Source organism: Thunnus thynnus, chromosome 14 (assembly GCF_963924715.1).
Source record: "Thunnus thynnus chromosome 14, fThuThy2.1, whole genome shotgun sequence".
NCBI lineage: Eukaryota > Metazoa > Chordata > Actinopteri > Scombriformes > Scombridae > Thunnus > Thunnus thynnus.
Window position 1 is genome coordinate 9,211,072 of NC_089530.1, and position 18,340 is coordinate 9,229,411.

An 18,340-nucleotide genomic window follows, 5' to 3' on the forward strand; every position below is an offset into this window, starting at 1 on the left:
AACACAGGGTTGCTTTTTTTTTTCATTCATTTTTTCCCTGTTGACTCACTTTCTTGGCCAGCATCAGGGAGCTGTAAGCCATAAAAGATTCATGTTGGTGGAGAGGGCTTTCACTCTCACCGTGCAGGAAGAATCACTCCGGATGTTTTATTTCTTCCTGTCTCTTCACAGGACAAGTTCATATCAGACCTGTCATTTCTAGATAGTATTAATGCTCAGAGTAAAAATCTGCAAGATTTGGCTGGCTTGTCTATGAATACTCCTTTTTACTGTATTCTCTGTTGAATAACAGCATCAAGAGCATTATTAGTGGGGTGTTGGAAAGATTTTTCCATCTCTTTTGCCATCTCATGCCTGTTACTAGTATTTCACATCTACGGTGAAGACTACAAAACAAAAATATTGTATTAAAATGCTACTGTTTGCAGCTCGTAGAGTTTTCTGCTATAAACCAGGGTGATACTGCCTTATGTCTCTAATTTACTCCTTGTTGCGCCACAGCTGCTCTTAAGTAGCAGCTATTAGCTCGGCTTGATTTATGCTCTGCTCCGAGCTCCTGAGAGTTCATAGCCTGGCTTTATAAAAGGGGATTTCAGCTCTCTCCTAGAAGGGTTATGAAGGCCTTCACATTAGCTGTGACATGATGGAAAATGGGCACTCACATGCTTTGAGTGCATAATGTACAGTATGCATGAGTGTGGTGTGTGTGTGCTACAGGAAATGATACTTACTCACTGAGTGTCTGTGTATGTTCCTCATTCCAGCTAAGCTTCCAGCACAAGGTGGGAGTGCTTTACTGTAAGGCGGGCCAGAGCACAGAAGAAGAGATGTACAATAACGAGAGTGCTGGACCGGCACTTGAGGAGTTCTTGGATCTGCTAGGCCAGAGAGTTCGCCTCAAAGGCTTCACCAAGTACAGAGCTCAGCTGGATAACAAGAGTGAGATAAAACACGCATCACACTCACCAAACTAAACATTCACAGAGTGCAAGCCCACACATTTTTAATCCTGCTGAGTGCAGATGCTCTGTTCTGTTTTTTTTAAAGCCTGTGTATCTTTAATGTCTAGACACATGTTTGATTACATCATCAGATTATCTAAAACAATGGCCATTTTTCATGAACCCTGAGATCTTGACCGCCCTGTCCTGTGTTACAGCGGACTCTACCGGCACACACTCTCTCTACACCACCTACAAGGACTACGAGCTGATGTTCCACGTGTCCACCATGCTCCCCTACACACCCAACAACAGACAGCAGGTCAGTAAACTCCACACCTCACACTCTATCCCCTCCCAGCAGACCACCATGTTTGCCTGTCTTTGTGGTGAGCCTGTGTCTAATAGTGGTAATAAGTCCCTGAGCAGCTTCCTCTTTTAGGATATCTTCAATCCAGGCTCCTGTCAATCTTTCCCAGAGGCTCATTCTGCCACGGTAATGACCTATCAGTTGAAAGCATGAGCATTGCCATGGTAACTGTACCCCATAGTAGGATTTTAATCAATGTATCCCCAGGGGCTGGACCTGACGTTATATTAGATGTGCCTCTATGTCTGTCTGCGCTAACAAGTGGAATTAAGTGGATGTAGTGGTGGACTGGTGAGCAATGGCCCGATAAAGCAGTGATTACACAAGTTCACCATCTCAGTCTCTACACTGCTATTATGGAAGTACTGTTTTGAGCCCATAAAAAAACCAGTGCAACCATGCAGAGATATTAACAGTGCATAAACCAGAGAAGTGAGTGAGTGAGTGAGCGAGTGAGTAAGTGTGGGGAGTAGAGCAGGAGCCACCGCAGAGACCTAATCTTTCATGTGCATCTAAAAATGTCTGATTGCCAGGATTTTCGGGAGGGAGGTGGGTGGAGGATGGGGGGTTCTTTCTCTTTTCTTTTCTCCTCCTCCAATTGTATGTTAGGGAGTGAGGTTTTTTAATTTAATCCCCAGCGGTAATCTTCCAGCACGCTGAAGCAGAGCTCGCCCCACTCATCCCTTCATCCTTTCCAATTCACCTCTGCACCCTCTAATCCTGCTTGTTTCGGGCTCTTGTTGACCCTTGCTGACAACTTTATACCAACCATTCAGTGACTATCTGCACAATCCAACAACACAGGCAGTCTAAATTAGGTTTGTGGGAGTATATCTCCTTCACCCAAAAAAAACTTAATCCTGGTTTTGGACATTACAGTTCAGGTTTAAAACATGTGATTCTATCAGTGAGTAAACCTGCGAACTAGCTTTGTAAAAGGTCTGGTTTCCTGCTTGTAGTGCAGGTACCACAGCAACAGACATCACATATCAAGTTTGAATCTTTTGATTGAAATGTTATGGGGAACAGGGAGAAATCGAATGGATTTGCTACACCTTGAAACTTGTAGGAGACCTTGTTTTCCCTCTAATCTTAGTCTAAAAGAATGAAAGCATTTTAAAATGTGTGTACTCTTACTATATTCACCATTTATGTGATGCATTTTCTCCTTGTAACTTATTTCTTTGTCTTTTTATAGTTATTAAGGAAGAGGCACATTGGCAACGATATCGTCACTATAGTATTCCAGGAGCCCGGGGCCCTTCCTTTTACTCCAAAAAACATCCGCTCTCATTTCCAACATGTGTTTGTCATCGTCAAAGTCCACAACCCCTGCACTGATAACGTCTGCTACAGGTAAATAGAACAAGCATGCGTCACGCCTGCAAGGCTTTCTTAAAGCTATTTCACTCAACATATAAAATTGGTGGCATTGAGTCAAGCCACCAAATATTCCAGCGCTTCACCATGGGATAAGAAGCAAATTAATATCCTCAAGACAATTTAGGGAAATGTGTTTATCTTTTGATGTGCTTCGCATAAATGTCTTCATGCTAAAGTGACTCTACATGAACTTTTAAGAACACTTAATTTGAAAGAATAATAATAATAGCCTGCTGAGTGCTCTCTGTGGTTTCTGTCATGACTTCATAGTAATGTGCAGGAATCACAAGGCTCTTTTGATCTGTTCAGTGATGATACAGTTATTATCTTCAGAGACACCTTGAAATTATGACTTAGAACTCTCTCCTCAAGTGTTTCTGAAGTCAAGATGACTCTTGTTAATAACATAGCATTTGTTGAACAGAACAAGATTAGGCTGAGCTCCTCTCCTGTCTTTCCACCAGAAATAATTTCCATGAATGTATAATTTCAACACTCTTCAAATAGCTGCTCATTATATGTACAGTTTAATACTCTTGCACTTCTTATATTTTCTCTTTACTGCCGTCATCACAGTGCAATACTTGATTCATTGATTCCATCCTGTTTTCCAGCGTGGCTGTGTCCAGGTCTAAAGACGTGCCTCCATTCGGCCCCCCTATTCCCAAGCTTGTGACTTTCCCAAAGTCAGCAGTTTTCAGGGACTTCCTGCTCGCCAAGGTCATCAATGGAGAAAATGCTGCACACAAATCGGAGAAGTTCCGAGCCATGGCGACTCGTACGCGGCAGGAGTACCTGAAGGACCTGGCAGAAAACTTTGTTAGCACAGCTACTATTGACTCTGCTGTCAAATTCAGCTTCATCACCCTTGGAGCCAAGAAGAAGGAGAAGGTGAAACCCAGGAAGGATGCACATCTGTTGAGTGTGGGAGCCGTCACTTGGAGCGTCCGTGCCCGGGACTTTGGCCAGTCGATAGATGTGGACTGCTTGCTCGGCATATCCAATGAGTTCATTGTGCTCATTGAAGAGGAATCGAAAAATGTGATCTTCAACTGCTCTTGTCGTGACGTCATTGGATGGACCTCAGGGATTATGAGCATTAAGATCTTCTATGAGCGCGGGGAGTGTGTCATGCTGTCCGCTCACGACAACTGCGGAGAAGACATCCGGGAGATGGTGCAAAGACTAGAGGTAAGACCCTTAAAGACTCAGCTGTAATAATCTCTGTCATTTTAGAGGTCTTAATGTCTGCTGAAATAGACAACTGGGGAGACTATCTGATGCCTTGTAACATATTTTATGCCTGTGTCTTGAGTATCAAATGTCTCAAATCATGTCATACCATACAAAGGGAATAAAAGATATTTGGATTGGAGGAATTTCATTAAGGCTCCACATATAAAACATGGCATCCCCATCACAGAGGGAGTAATTCACTTCTGTTTGTATTCTCCGTGGCTGATTAAGGGTTTTCAACTTAGTTTGATATCCAGTTTGTTTCTGATATTGAGAAAGTAAGACTTAAACGGATTAAACCAAGATTGAGCCCAGACTCTAGCTACGTCGGCAATAATACACAAACCTGTGACAGATTAAAACCAACTAATCTAAGATTATAACTAATTTAAGCACCAACAGCATTAGCCAAAAATGACAACACATTTGCTAACCACATTATGATATTAGGAAAGCAAAGCAGAAAGACAGCTTAACATTATGAAACCATTCCTGTTACTGTTTATATCTTTGCTTTAGTCTTCACTTTGCTCTATTTACCTGCTGGTTTGATGGTTTGTTTCTAAGATGGCCAACAGCCAAACATTTGGGTTGGTTGGCACCTTGTAGTAGTTATAGTCCTAATAACTGATAATGAGAAAATACAGCCGTTGCCTGTTTGGAAAAGGAACTGAGCAGCACAGTATATCCTGCATAAGAAGTGGAATGTGGAGTAGTAGTTTGTCATCTTAGATGTCATTAAATCCATAAGAGTTTTTTTTTCACATATTAACTGCATGGCATGTGAAAGAAAGTGGCTTTCTGTACTTTAAATGGTGCAGTGAGGCATTTTAATGTTGGGATAGTTGTAGAGTTGTGGTCTTTCTGTGGTGAAACAATACATTCTGCAAATATTACTCTTGCCATTGTAGCTTTACTGCTTACCACAAACCTTGTTATTTTATTTTCATCATTATGTCAGCAGAACCGTTGCTTGCTTAACCTATATCTATCCTGTCAAGTCTCATGTGTTTCTGCTCTACACTGAGCTTCCACTATTTTATTTTCTTTCCTTATGTTTCTTCTCTGTCTTTTTCCTCAACACTGTAAATCAATGACTTACAGAATGAACCCAAAACTCGCTTATTTTCCCAACTTTCCTCTCATGTGTCAATCTGGTCCTCTTTCGGTTATCCAGCGTTGTGAGTGTCACTTGAATGTGAAACTGTAAAGTGAAGTCAACAGAGTCCAGAGAGGATTATAGACCTCCTGTTGATCGCTTTCTTTGGCTCATCACACAGAATCTGCAGAGGTGTACAGCCAACCGTTTAGGTCACACAGTCACAGATGTTGTCCCACTCTCGATCAGGATAAAGCTTTATGAAAAATCACAGCACTTTTATCAAAAAACAAAGCCAGAGCCACTTCCTGCGGCAGACAGTTCATTTAATGGAATGAAAGATTAGCGGTAATGGGATTTTGGCCCATTCTTGAATTGGTGGATGTCTGAGTGCAGGTACAGGAGGAGGCAGCTTAAACAGGCCACCAACCCAGTTTTGAAGGGGAAGAGAGAAAACACAGACACATTTTTGGGTCTGAAAGACTAAGAATAGCGGACACTTGGCCTCCGACTGCTTCACTCCTATTGAGAGCTACCCACTTCGTCCAAGTTCTCTCATCCCCATTCTGTAGTTCTGCCCTGGCCATCTGTAACACTCCATGGTGCTGGTTACATTGTGTGATTTTGGGGTCAGGTAGGTCTAGAAAAAAATCTCCTGGTTCCTCAGCCCGGACACTGGCATCTTGTTTTTCCTATTCTATGATTTGCTATGATTTGTTTACTGAACCTCTGATCAGGCAACCCTTTGTTTCCTTTAAATAACATAGAGGTTGAATCCCAAAATCCAAACCTGAGCTGTGTATGACCTTATTTCTGCCTGCTTGCCTGCCTGTGTATTCCCCTCCACTTATCCCTCATAGTCCCTCTTTGGCAGCCTCATTAACACTCTTGAAATTTTCAACACATCCTAGCCAGAAAATCATTGGTTAAGCCAATAACATGAGAGTAATACTCCATTTCCTGCTAAAAACCTGAACAGGAATTTCATTCTTCTGAGGATTATGAAAGACGGAGATAATTACACCTTTTACACATCATCTTTTGCAATGAACCATAAGAGCTTATAAATTAGAGTAAGTAAATTAGAGTAAAAAGAAGAAAACTAAACATGCACACTAGCACAAAGAGTTTTGCTTATCCTAACTACCTCAAACACCACAAGAACCTGAAAAAGTATTTACCATAATTAATCTTAAAAGGACATGGGTGTCATTCAGTGTCTACTCCACTCATCATAAGAAAGGACAGAGCAGGATATATTAGCATTTGTGATTAGCCAAAGGACATCACTTTCTCATTCACTATGCTAATCCCATCTCACATTTACTGTCCACTTATCCACAGGATTTGTGAGGGATATTTTGCAGGAGAAGCTCAGAATAAGTAATAAGCGGGTGGCCATTTGTGTTTCTCACACAGAGAGGGGAGCAGCAGCAGTAGACACATTTGGGTATGAGCTGGCGATGCATACTTCATCCCAAAGGTGTCTGTGTTTTCCTAAATGTCCCAGAGGTTGACTCGAATCATGTTTCATTGGTAGGATTTACAGGCTGCCGGACTTGTGATGTAATGCAAACCAGGGCAGACAGTGAACAGATTGCCCACTGTAACGCACAGTGGAGGCCAGTGTGAGAGCACAACTAAAAGCTTTGTGATAACATCCTGCTCCCCAGGGTGTTGCTGAGCTGGGTGGCCACGTGTTCGGCTTTTATGAGACAAGTCATCTTGGCTCGGGTGCCATGTATGCTCTTTTTTTTTGTTTTGTTTCCTGAATGAAGTGAAGGCAGCCTTCCACATTTTGTGTGCGTGCTTGTGCTTTTCTTAATGTGCTGAATGCATCAGCAGAGCTGCAATTATAAGCAAATGACAGTATAGATATCAGCTTTAGATTTGAATCATAGAAGACACAAAGAAAGAAAATTAAGAACTACACATGCTTTAAAATGGTTTTCTACATATGTTTGTGTATAGTTTATTACAGTTACATCTTAATAAAACAGCAGATTTTCATATCAACAACCAAGTATTATACAGAAGAGTTGAAATTAATTAACTGATTTCAGCTTCTCAGTGAAATAATTTGATGCTATATTATAGTAAACTGAATATATTTGGGTTTTGGACTGTTGGTTGGATAAAACAAGGAATTCTAATTCAGCTGGTAAATTATAACAGGCTTTTTTCACTATTTTTTGACATTTATAGGCAAAACAATTAATCAGTAAACCAAGATGATTGGCAGATTAATTAATAATGAAAATAACCATTAGTTGCTGCCCTAAGTTTGTAAGCCTCAATCACCAGTTACAGTATTTTCATTTCCAATTAATCAATTTTGGTTAATGTATACGCTGTTATGTAAGATAGTAAAAATGCCCAAGTTGCTTGTTTTGTCCAACCAATCATCCAAAATTCAACAATATTCAATTTACAAAGTTATAAAGTTACACAGAAAAGCTGTAAATTCTCAATCAGTGTTAAGTATTGTAAGTTTGGCAATTCAATAGATAGAATTGATACATTTTCTGTCAATCAACCAATTTATTTAACGACTTATCATTTCTGCATAAATCAGTACCATTTTTAGGTAAATTCTGATTTAATTTGCTTTATTTTTTCCCTGTTAAGTAAACTGATGCTTTATCACATTAGGTGCCACTGTCCCAGATATTCCTAATGATTCCTGCGATAATCACAAACATAGCCCAGAGGCAATGAGCGTCCCTTGGACTCACCAGTCTGTGCTTCTGTTCTGTGAAGTTAAGTGGAATGACAAGTCTGTGAGTCATACTACCACAGACGAGGTCATCAATGTCAAATCTACTTGAGTCACTGCTTGACAACAGATTTGATGCTGATGCTGTTTGCTTCTTTAGGGCAGCGTTGTAGTTTAATGTCACCAGTCATCAGAGCCCATGATTAGGCTCTGCGTGGAAACATGCACAGCACACACATTCATGCTGCCAGAACTTCATGTCACCTTTCGTAACAAAATAACTGAACAGACTACAAATCCCTCCTAAGAGGTAATGAGTGTCCTATTAGATTTGGCCGTTATGTATTTGGGCCATTTGGAGGAGAACCTGGGAACATTAATTTTCTGGATGGACTGAATAAAAGGCCCTGATGAAGGCATTTAGAAAGCTATTATTTAGGCCTAATGAATTTCTGATAAAGGGCGGTTTGATTCATGGTCCCTAATACCCAGGCCAATGTCTTCCTCATACACAGACCATTTACTTCCAGACTTCTCCCCCAGTGAGCTTTTAGGCTTCACTTTTCCCATTTCTCTTGCCCTTGATGGTTTATGCAGAATGATTGTTAAGTTTGTGGGTCATCTCACCAAAGTGCTCCTCTAGTTTTATCTCTTTTTGAAGACTGAATCTTCGAGCCTGTATTAATGGCAGATTGAGGGTGAGTCTGTGACACAATGATACATGTAGTGAAGTCATAAAGTTTTAAAGTTTCCTCTTAGTTTTTTAACTAACCCACTAACATGCCATCCTAACTCCCTGTCTCACTGTGAGGACACGGTGAATGCATTATGGTCCATCATAGTTTTCTCGGGTCCCATCTCACACAGCAGGGTAGGATTTCTGCCAGTGTGAGAATCTGGTGGAGTGTTGACAGGCCATAGTCTGAGTTAATGTGTCCCTGAAGCCAGCTGCCACTCTGACGCAAATAGAGGCAGTCACCCACAACTGAACCAAGACTAATCTGATGGGTGATTAAAGCTCATTGGATGCAGTGTGAGTTTTTTCAGTGGTTGCCACCAAAAAACTTGCCAGTAACTCAGTGCTCCCACTGCAGTGTAGTCAGAAGTGTAAGCTCAGTCACTTTATGCCATCAAGGTGAACATAGATAGGCTACAGTTGCATGTTCTCATCTCTCATTGTTGTGTGTTTCACTTGCATCTCGCTGCTGAACTAAAAAGGGTCGCCCGAACTTCATTTGAACCTGAATTGCATTAAAGCAAAGGATTAGGGAAAGCCACTGCTGAGCAAAGTGAGCAACTTAATTTGCATGCATGTGCATGATTGGACAAGAACCAACTTTAATTTTCATCCAAGCATGCAATTTGAGAAGCACCGACTGTCCAGCAAGTATCAGCATGCATAACTCTTGGACTCCTCAACTCGTGGATGAACTCTTAAGTCTGCAGCACTGTGAGAAAGTGGTGGATGAGATCAGCTGTTAGTTGATGCAGATTATGTGTGTGTCTTTCTTAGAAGTGAGCTCAGTTAAATTGATTCAGCTCTATGGACCAGTCCATTTCTCAGGGGCCAAATACGATCCAAATTGCCAGTGCTGCACCCACTACTATATTGTGTGTGTCCATAGAGATGGGTCTTTTTTAGCTGTCTCTGTGCAGTTCTTAGGTTGAATCAGTTGCTCTGTGATGTACCCTCTTATTAACTTCCATTTTGAAAGGTTCTTTGAATTAGCCAAACAAACACGCTCGTACAATTCTGCTGAAGGACAGGATTTTTACTCTGCTTCACATGATCAAATAGTATTTTGTGTATGTGTGTGTGTGTTGTCTAGACAACTCACACAGATCTATTAGAAAAGATGCCACTGTACTTTGTTGAAGGCTACTGTTGGAATATACCATTTAGAAAGCTCTTATTAAGAGATATTAAGATCACTCAGCTTCTGGTCTTTTTTCTGTCCATCTTCTGCTTTCTTTCCGTTTTCACTGTGTGATTGCATATCGTCTGTTGTCCATTTCATGTGTTACACTTTTTTTTCTACTAAATTGTTTGTAAAATCCTGCTGTCTTCATGTCACTGGATCACTGCAATCAAGAGAAGAGTGATGTACGTGTATTGCAGATAATAATCAAAATGGTTTTGACTCTGGTTCCAGATCACCACCAGAGGCTGTGAAACGTCAGAGATGACTTTACGTCGGAATGGCCTTGGCCAGCTCGGTTTCCACGTCAACTTTGAGGGTATCGTGGCGGATGTGGAGCCCTTTGGCTTCGCCTGGAAAGCAGGGCTGAGGCAGGGCAGCCGGCTGGTGGAGATCTGCAAGGTTGCCGTCGCTACACTCACACACGAGCAGATGATCGACCTACTGCGCACCTCTGTCTCTGTCAAAGTGGTTATAATCCAGCCTTATGAGGACGGCACCCCTCGAAGGTAACTAACTTACCTTTGTTTTCTTGTTTTTATCTGAATATTAACACTTTGTAACAAGACCACAAACAGAAGATGCTTACAAAACAGAAGCAGACTTTCTATTGTCTCTGAATTTTGGCTGTTGTCCTGTGGTTAGTGAGACAGAGAAGTAGGTGCTCCTCTCAAATGTATGAAGTCATAACAGAAAGGGTTTTTTTTCTCATTTTTCTTTGCAGCTGGGCTAAATTAGCTTGACATTTGCTCTCATATTTTAGATGATTAGCATGGAGAAATGCTTACACACTGTTTTTGTTGCACAGGGATGATGTTGTTCTCCGCTGATTTCTCTGGAGATGAGGCTCTTTTTGTATTGATGTGGCTTTGTTGGGAGAGAAAGCTCCAGCAGGGCTGTAGAGTCATGCAGACACGGACAGTCAGCGTTTCTCACTAATGATAATGAGAGGAGCATTTTGATTAATGGCTCAACTCTCGCTGCCATTGTCTGATAGCTCACATTTGCGGATTGCTTTTTTCTAACCTCACCCCATCTTCTATTCAGCAATTAGGATGGGAGTGTTTGGCTTTTTAGGACACACACCCATGGGGAGACTCCCATCATTCCCGTGATAAAAAGAAAGAAGCATATTTCAAACGATCTTTTGTGATGTGAAGAGATGAAGGTCTGTGTAAAATGCTTGCTCCGAAAGCACATCTGCTTGTTTTGTCTGTGAGAGACAGGCAGTCCTGTGAAATCCTATCCATCAGTCTTTCACACTCAGATTTTCAACATCTTTGTTGTGCTTGTGCTTCAGGCTGACAGATTTGTATACCAGCAATTTCCGTCACCACAGCAGAATGATTTAACAGTGTGCAGTGAGAACACCTTCACTTAATCCAATTTTCTGTTTGTGATGTTGCAGATAATGCTAATGTTGTTAGCTCATCATTACAATTAAAAACCCGGGGATCAACAAATCACAGTTTGCATTTATTCTGTGTGCATGTTTGTTAACCCAGTGAATTTAACAGATCAACAAAAGCTAAAGAATTTTAGTTAAACACTGGTGGGTGAGGAATCTTAGATTACGTCTAATGTATATTTTTGGAACTTTATATTGATGGCAGCCTCTTCTGAATGAATACTATGTTAAACAGATGTGTGTTTAAGTGTGGCATTATGTCAAAGACTGCATAGTAGGCATGTTTAACTGCGTTTCAACTTTGCGTTCTGGTCTGGCAACAAAGGAGCAACATATTTGCTCCTCCAGATGGTAGGCTAAGATGCCGCGTCTGTGAATCCAACACAGCAGCCTCTCTGGCAGAACCGACGTCTAATCCTCTTACCACGATCTGTGATGATACATGATGATACAATCATAATCGCAGTTCAGGGAAGCAGAAAGCAGACAAAACAAATATCTTCCAAAACTGGTTCTGTGTCGACAAACTCGTGTCCAGCTCCCCGGAGCTGCGGTTACAGGATGGAGGATTTGGTAAATGAAGTGTTTGGCGTGGACTCTGTGCCAGTGTAAGACATCTGGCTTGGTTTGTGTGACACCACTGAAGCCTGTGAAGGTACTTAAGACATGGTTTTAGAAATATACACCAAGCTACATAGCAGTGTGCCCAAAAGCATGCATTAAAACATGCTGTGTGTCCATAATGGATGGTATGATGTGTACTGGACTGAGCTTGACCCATATATGGAGTTTGTTAACAGATGCATCTGGCAGATTAGTAGGTATTACAGTGGAAGACCATACTGGTCAGTGCTGTTTAGCTCTACTGGGAGATTTCCCCTTCTTACTGAAGCACAATTTTTCATCGTCACCTCATGAGAACCAAAAGGCTCCTGTGAATTTTCTCCCAAGGCTCCAACAAATCAAGAGGTGATAGGTCAGGTGAAGAATCTCGAGGGCCCTCGACTCTTTTCGCTGCTGCGTCTTTGAGTCGCTAAAGTGTTGCAGTCAACAATGAGTGCTCCAGTTTCTCCACTATTATCTCAAAGGAAAGGAATTCAGCAGGGGCTTGAAGGCCCCAGTCAGTCCCCCGTGGCCAGAGAGATGGGGGTTAGTCTAACAACAATGGACAAGTGTCTCATGACCTCCAGACAATGTACCCTGGCTCCACACTGCTACTATGACAAGAAAAAATGTTTTCATAAGCACATATTGAGGCTAGATGGAGCAAGTTTCCTTGTTACTGTTTTTATAGTGTCAGAAAATCATTGAGTCTTCTTAAAGGGGACCTATTATGCTTTTCCTTATTTTCAGTCAGTATATAATGTTACATTGTCGGATGTTTATATTAAATATATATTGGCTAAAGTGTCAAATAATGAGGTAAACGTATGTAGAAGTAATCCCTGAGAAAACAGCACCAGCTTCAGACTGCTCTGAACGCTCGGTTTCCAATAGTTTTTTCTTTCAGCACAAGCCAACTTTGGCTCGTGACGGATTTCTTTATATGGTCATCTGCTCCACGCACAGTGCAAGTTCACTGCTCCACTCTGCTAACATTATGGTGTTTTTCCATTGTTTTGGGCATAGTCACACTGAGCCATGACTCGAGCTGGCACACTATGAGTGTATTTCCATTACACAGCATGGCAAGGTAAAATAAGTAGTTTACTTATTGGAGGTGTGCTGTTTGTCTGCAGCTCTTCATCAAACATCATCATCACTGTGGCTGTTTCTGCTTGTACTATTCCTCCCTGCATTATTTCTAACTGATCCACTGAACAAAGAGATTCAAATATCTCCATATGTTGTCGTGTTGACTTGTTTTTAGCACTGCTAACGAAGCTCCGCTAATTCTGTGAGGAGCACATTTATTTTCCTGTAAATTCTTCACATAAAAGTATCCCATTATTTAGTCATTGAAAAGCTTTTAATATGAAGCAGTAAAGCAGGAAATGTTGGGTTTTCATTGGCAGTAATTTAAGACGACTCTGATACGGCTGCCCCTCAGCAGGCCTCTAGAGAGCTGGCCAATCAGAACAGAGTGTGCTCATCGGGAGGGGGGCATTAAAGAGACAGGAGGTAAGACAGAGGCTGAACTGAGGGGCTGCATAGAGGGCCAGTATAAGATAAATAAGGAATTTTTGAACTATGAATCATGCAAAGCTACTCTTGTGGAGTCCAAAAATAAAAATATAAAGTTGGAAATGGCATAATAGGTCCCCTTTAACATTGTGATTTCTCACAATTCAAGGAGGATTGATGGGGTCATCTGGCTGCTAAACTAATGTTGATTGAATTTCTTTTAAAGAAAAAGAAACATTTAGACCCCTGTGGAGCACAGTTTTGTGGCAGAGCTCCTAAAGCTGTTTATGTCTTAAACGGCTTTACCCTGCTCAGTCTGAAGCCAGAGGAGATATGGCTCTAATATTAGCCTTACCTAGTACTGTATTTATTTACACTGGAGGCAGGATGTGGTTTTAGCCCAGTGCAATACCAGAGGCTTTTCCATCATCACTCTGAAAAGCTTTAAACAAGTTCAACATGTTAGCCTTGGATCAAACTAATGAGAAAAAGATGAAAAAGATTAGCTCTTTGAAACAGGAATGCAATGTACAGAACATGGCAGTGATTGTATGTTTAGCCTGTGTTTTGGTATATGGTCATCAGAGATGTAAGAGTAAACAAATAGATCAGTACAATATGGACACAAGACATACAAACAGTAAAAGAAACAGAAAGCAGCTTTGTTTTAAGAATATCAGCCATATATGCTTTTTATTATTACATATTGCACATTATAGGTTTTTGATCGCAAAGATTTATGTTTTAAATGGTGGGTAACCTGAATTTAAGTGGGTTCAACCTGCTCAAAACCCCTGCCGATAATGAGTATTGCCTGCGACATTCAGATGGCCACTTGTGACCTTTCCTTTGAAGTGTCATCAGACTTGTCATCATGGATTTTCATCTGGACTGAAGTTAAGCCGGATTTCTCACTTCCCATGCCGACACCCAGTGAAAGAGAGCACAGCTAAACCAAAACTCAGAAAACCTGCATCACAAATTGCTCTGCTTAATCCCCTCTCTTTCTTCACAGGAGCCATTCTTTCATTAAGATCAGTTTGCAAAGAAATCATTGAAACTTCTTTTTTTGGCAAACCTCTACACCTTTCAGCACACCTTATTTAATGAACCTCTTGACAATGGTTTCCAAAGGGCTGGTGGAGGTCACAACCTCTGTGGCTCTTTGCTGTGACATGGACTCTGACTGTGGGAATGGATTAGCACGTCCTTCAGTTGCTGGCCATGTCATTAGAGTGACAGTTCTCTGACTGAGGTCTAAGGTCCTGTTGTCACACTGATCTATTGTAATTTGTTAAGAGCCAATAGCTGAAGGAGCCAATTGTTCAACTCCAACAGGCCACGAACTGAGCTGAGCTCCTTATTTTTCTCAAAATGAACACTGATGTTATTTTAGTAATGTCATGTCAACTTGTTGCAATTGTGTTGTCAAATTATTTCCTCCAATAAGTCAGATATAGCTCTATTTTAGTTGACTGGATGTTAGTTTTAAGTTGTAGATGTTTTCTTTCTCTGCATGCCAACCAATAGACCAATAGACCATTGTGGTGTAATTTATTGCCTCTAACATTTAGCTGGAAGAGTGCAGCAGCAGTTCTTAGTGGAATCAGGAGGAAGCAGAGGGTATGTAATTCCTCGCCAGTTCCTCTCCTTATGGCTGGATGTGTCTTTACAGCCTCCAGCTCAGGTTTAACAGTCGACCAAACACCAGTTTCCTGCTATTTCTCCATGATTTATACACATGGAGACTGAGTCCCCCCTATACATTACAAACAAGAAGCACATTCCTCATACATCAGGCCAAAATGATGGGTATTTCCACCTCCAGCCGAGCTTGCAGGGTGCTGAGGGAGAATATTAGGATCATAAGTGAAATTTACCTTGTCAGTTCTTGGTCACTCTAGTGCAGAAAGCACAGCGAGAGACAGCAGCCGAGACCTTTCCTGTTGACAAGCTGTTAGATAGGTTTAGCCTACTCAGGGAGTAATGATGTGTGGCAACCTGGCATGACCACACACACACAGTTAATCAAGGTAATGAGTGGGTTAGCAGCCCCGTTAAAAGACCGATTGACCAACAGTCTCAAGGATTTAACATTCTTGTTAGCATCCTCTTCTTCTGACACGAACAAAAAGCAATTGAAAGACCTCAGGTTACACAAGGAAATGAAAGAATAATCTTTTTTTCAGGGTCAGACATGCATAAAATATCACGGCTTGTCTCATGTGCGTCACCCATGAGATAGACATTTTCTGCTTATGGACATCACTGATCTCTGATGCTGTAATGTTGCTCATTATGCTCACTGTCCCATATTTCAAACCAGCGATGCATGCTACATACACATAGTAAATAAATCATGTGAACTGTAAGATGTGGAGGATGTAACGCATGCCATTGACAGTCCTTCATCATGGATGAGGCCAGCTTTGATGCTGATATTGACCAGATGTGTGAGATGGGCAACACGGTGGAGAAGGAGGAAGCGAAGGATGGTCTTCTAGTTAGATCTTATAACACCCGCAGCTCCAGTGGGAGGCCAGCTGTAAACAGCCCCGCCACCCATGGCCCAGTTTGATGAAAGGGTATCTCTGAGAGGGATTACTCGCCCCCTCCACCGCAGCAGTTGCAATCAGCCAGTGCACCCTCCTCAAGCTTCACTGTGTGTACATGTATGACCGCAGCAAAGTATACACAGAATTCCACCCCCCAGTGGATTCTGGAAAATGGACTTTGGAGGGGGAGGGGGAGGGCAGTGTAATCATTAAGGTCATGCTCGAGATGCTTTTGGAGAGCTAGCAGAGCACCCAGGCTCTTTAACCCTGACCCACCACCCTGTAAACCCCCTCCTACCCCCCTTCCAAACATACACACCAAGCCTTTGCCCAAGCCCAGAGATTAATGTTGCATGAAATGGCATCACAAGCCTTGTCCATCCCTGAGATCTTCAGTGTTGTTAACAGTAATGGGATGGAGATGGACATAGCAAAAGCCTCCTGTGTAGAATATATGATTGAGTGGCAAACTGAGATTTTCGGCTCCATTAACAAACGCAAAGTGTTTTGCACTGTTTTTAAAATATCTGATGTGCCTGTAAGCCCTCTGTGTGCACATGCAAGTGTGTATAAGTGAGAGTCTTTAGGTGCATCTCAATTCCCTTATTTGATCTTTCCTCACTCCTTGATCCTCGCTTGAAGGCTGTCCCAAAGCTCTTATTTCTGCTCTGAGGAGGGAGGATTGAGAAGTGAGGAGGGATCTCTGAGGAGCCATGAGCGAGGATACACAAGAACAACCTTCATGGAAGTCTTTTGCCGGCCAACACGCCCCCTTACTGGATATCAGTTATTGATTGGACACTGCAGCTGATTGGACTGATCTGATACATAACAACATCTTTGAGTGGAGACAGATTACAGATTCAACTCAAGTGTATCACTCCCAAGTTTTATTTTTTATTTGTTTTCTGATTCACCATCTAGTTAAACATCTGTGTTAATTGTCGGTCTGATCAACAAAACAACTTTCTTCATTTATCAGAAACATTTTCTTTTCATGATCTATTATTTCCCCCATTAACTCTTATTATGGATAAACTTAAAGTAAGAAAGAGTCACACATTTCAACACATTCATATTTTACATCATTTATCGTTATTTCCATTCATATGTCATTCAGTCATATGTGAGGCTAAAAATTCCTGAGCGTTGGGTTTGATGTGAGTTACATCATTTCTATTTTCCCTGAAAAATTTAGCCTATTAAATAATCTCCACTATTCAAAAGACACCTTAATTACATTCTGAGTTATTAAATAATGAATTCACAACCAGGATATCAATAAATGCAAATAATTAATAAATAATACAAATGCATTCTGCCAGTAGAAATGGTTCATGTGCCTCTGAGGAGGACACAGTACACAGTATAAATACACATTGCAGGTTTTAATTCATGCACAAGGTGTTTGTTGAACAGGTAACAGGCTACAGAGAGAAAACGGCTGCTCTGGCAGTGATAACTATGCACCTTTATTAGTATTAGGACAGTGCACATGTGTGCAGACACAAACTCTGTCCAAAGTTGCTCCAGCTGTTAAAGCCGACCGACAGCTGATCATCTGCTGCTGTCCGTTTCTGATGATGACGTTTTCTTCTCTTAATGCATCCTCAGTGAGAGGGATTAAGATTCAAGTGAGGGAAATGTGGATACAATTTAAGGGAATTGAGATGCACCTTATGTGTGTATGTGTGTGTGTGTGTGTGTTCATGTGTGTCCATGTGCAGGCATGTGTGTGTCTGTACATGGACACGCAATATCTAGATGTCTGCCTCTGGCTAGATATTTATAACTGCATTAGTGTGTTTTGGTATTGTCATGGTAACACAAACAACAAACCCTGCCCCTCCCCCTAATTTTTGTCCAGGACCTCATGGTCAGTGAAGCACTGTAACGACTGAAAATGTTGCACTTGTCTGGTAATACACAGGAACAGATGTGATCTGAGCTAATATGTAATAAAGCATGCACTGGAATGTAAACAGATATTGTTATTGTGTTGCCAATAACATTAGAGCATTGTAATATTAGTTTATTGGATGATGCAATAATTAGAACTAATAATAAATGTAACTTAAGTTAGTACATTTTTCTTATTCTTATGAGTTATTTTATTATGATGTAGAATTATGGAATCTGTTGCACTAAAATTATTTTTTGTCCACGATTATCTCCATAGTAACTAGTTACTTAAGATTGTAAGATTTTCATCAGATTAAAGCTGCACTAACCAATAATTTTATATTAATGATGGAAAAAATGACTATGTGTAATGTGAAAGGCGTCACTAGTAACAAACCTACAAAGATTTATCACCCAACTCTGCATTTCACCCCAACTCCACAGAGTTTTTTTTTAGCATTTTTTGGCTTGTTGTTTTGGTTCAATCTCACTGCTCTTATCTACCCCATTTCCAGCAGCAAACCACCAAAAAAGCTCAGTTAAGCACGCTGTACACTACCTGCTCAGTAGCACCAAACAACACACTGTAAAGTTAACAGTGTGCCATTAGCAGTTAGCTAGTTGGTGAACATAGTGGAGCATTTGGCTGGTTAAGGGCCACATGTTTCCTTAAGGAGTTAGCAGAGA

The 18,340-nt window shown here is 41.2% G+C and overlaps 1 protein-coding gene across 7 annotated transcripts in view; it reads left to right on the top strand.

The window, feature by feature from the left end:
• sipa1l2 (signal induced proliferation associated 1 like 2) overlaps positions 1–18,340 on the top strand; it is an 87,122-nt gene that overhangs the window by 45,364 nt on the left and 23,418 nt on the right. For all 7 annotated transcript variants that reach the window (XM_067609666.1, XM_067609661.1, XM_067609665.1 and 4 more), the window contains exons 5-9: positions 765–939; positions 1,160–1,263; positions 2,510–2,667; positions 3,309–3,885; positions 9,899–10,173. In XM_067609666.1, the coding sequence (XP_067465767.1) occupies positions 765–939; positions 1,160–1,263; positions 2,510–2,667; positions 3,309–3,885; positions 9,899–10,173 (1,289 nt within the window). The remainder of the gene's footprint in view (positions 1–764; positions 940–1,159; positions 1,264–2,509; positions 2,668–3,308; positions 3,886–9,898; positions 10,174–18,340) is intronic.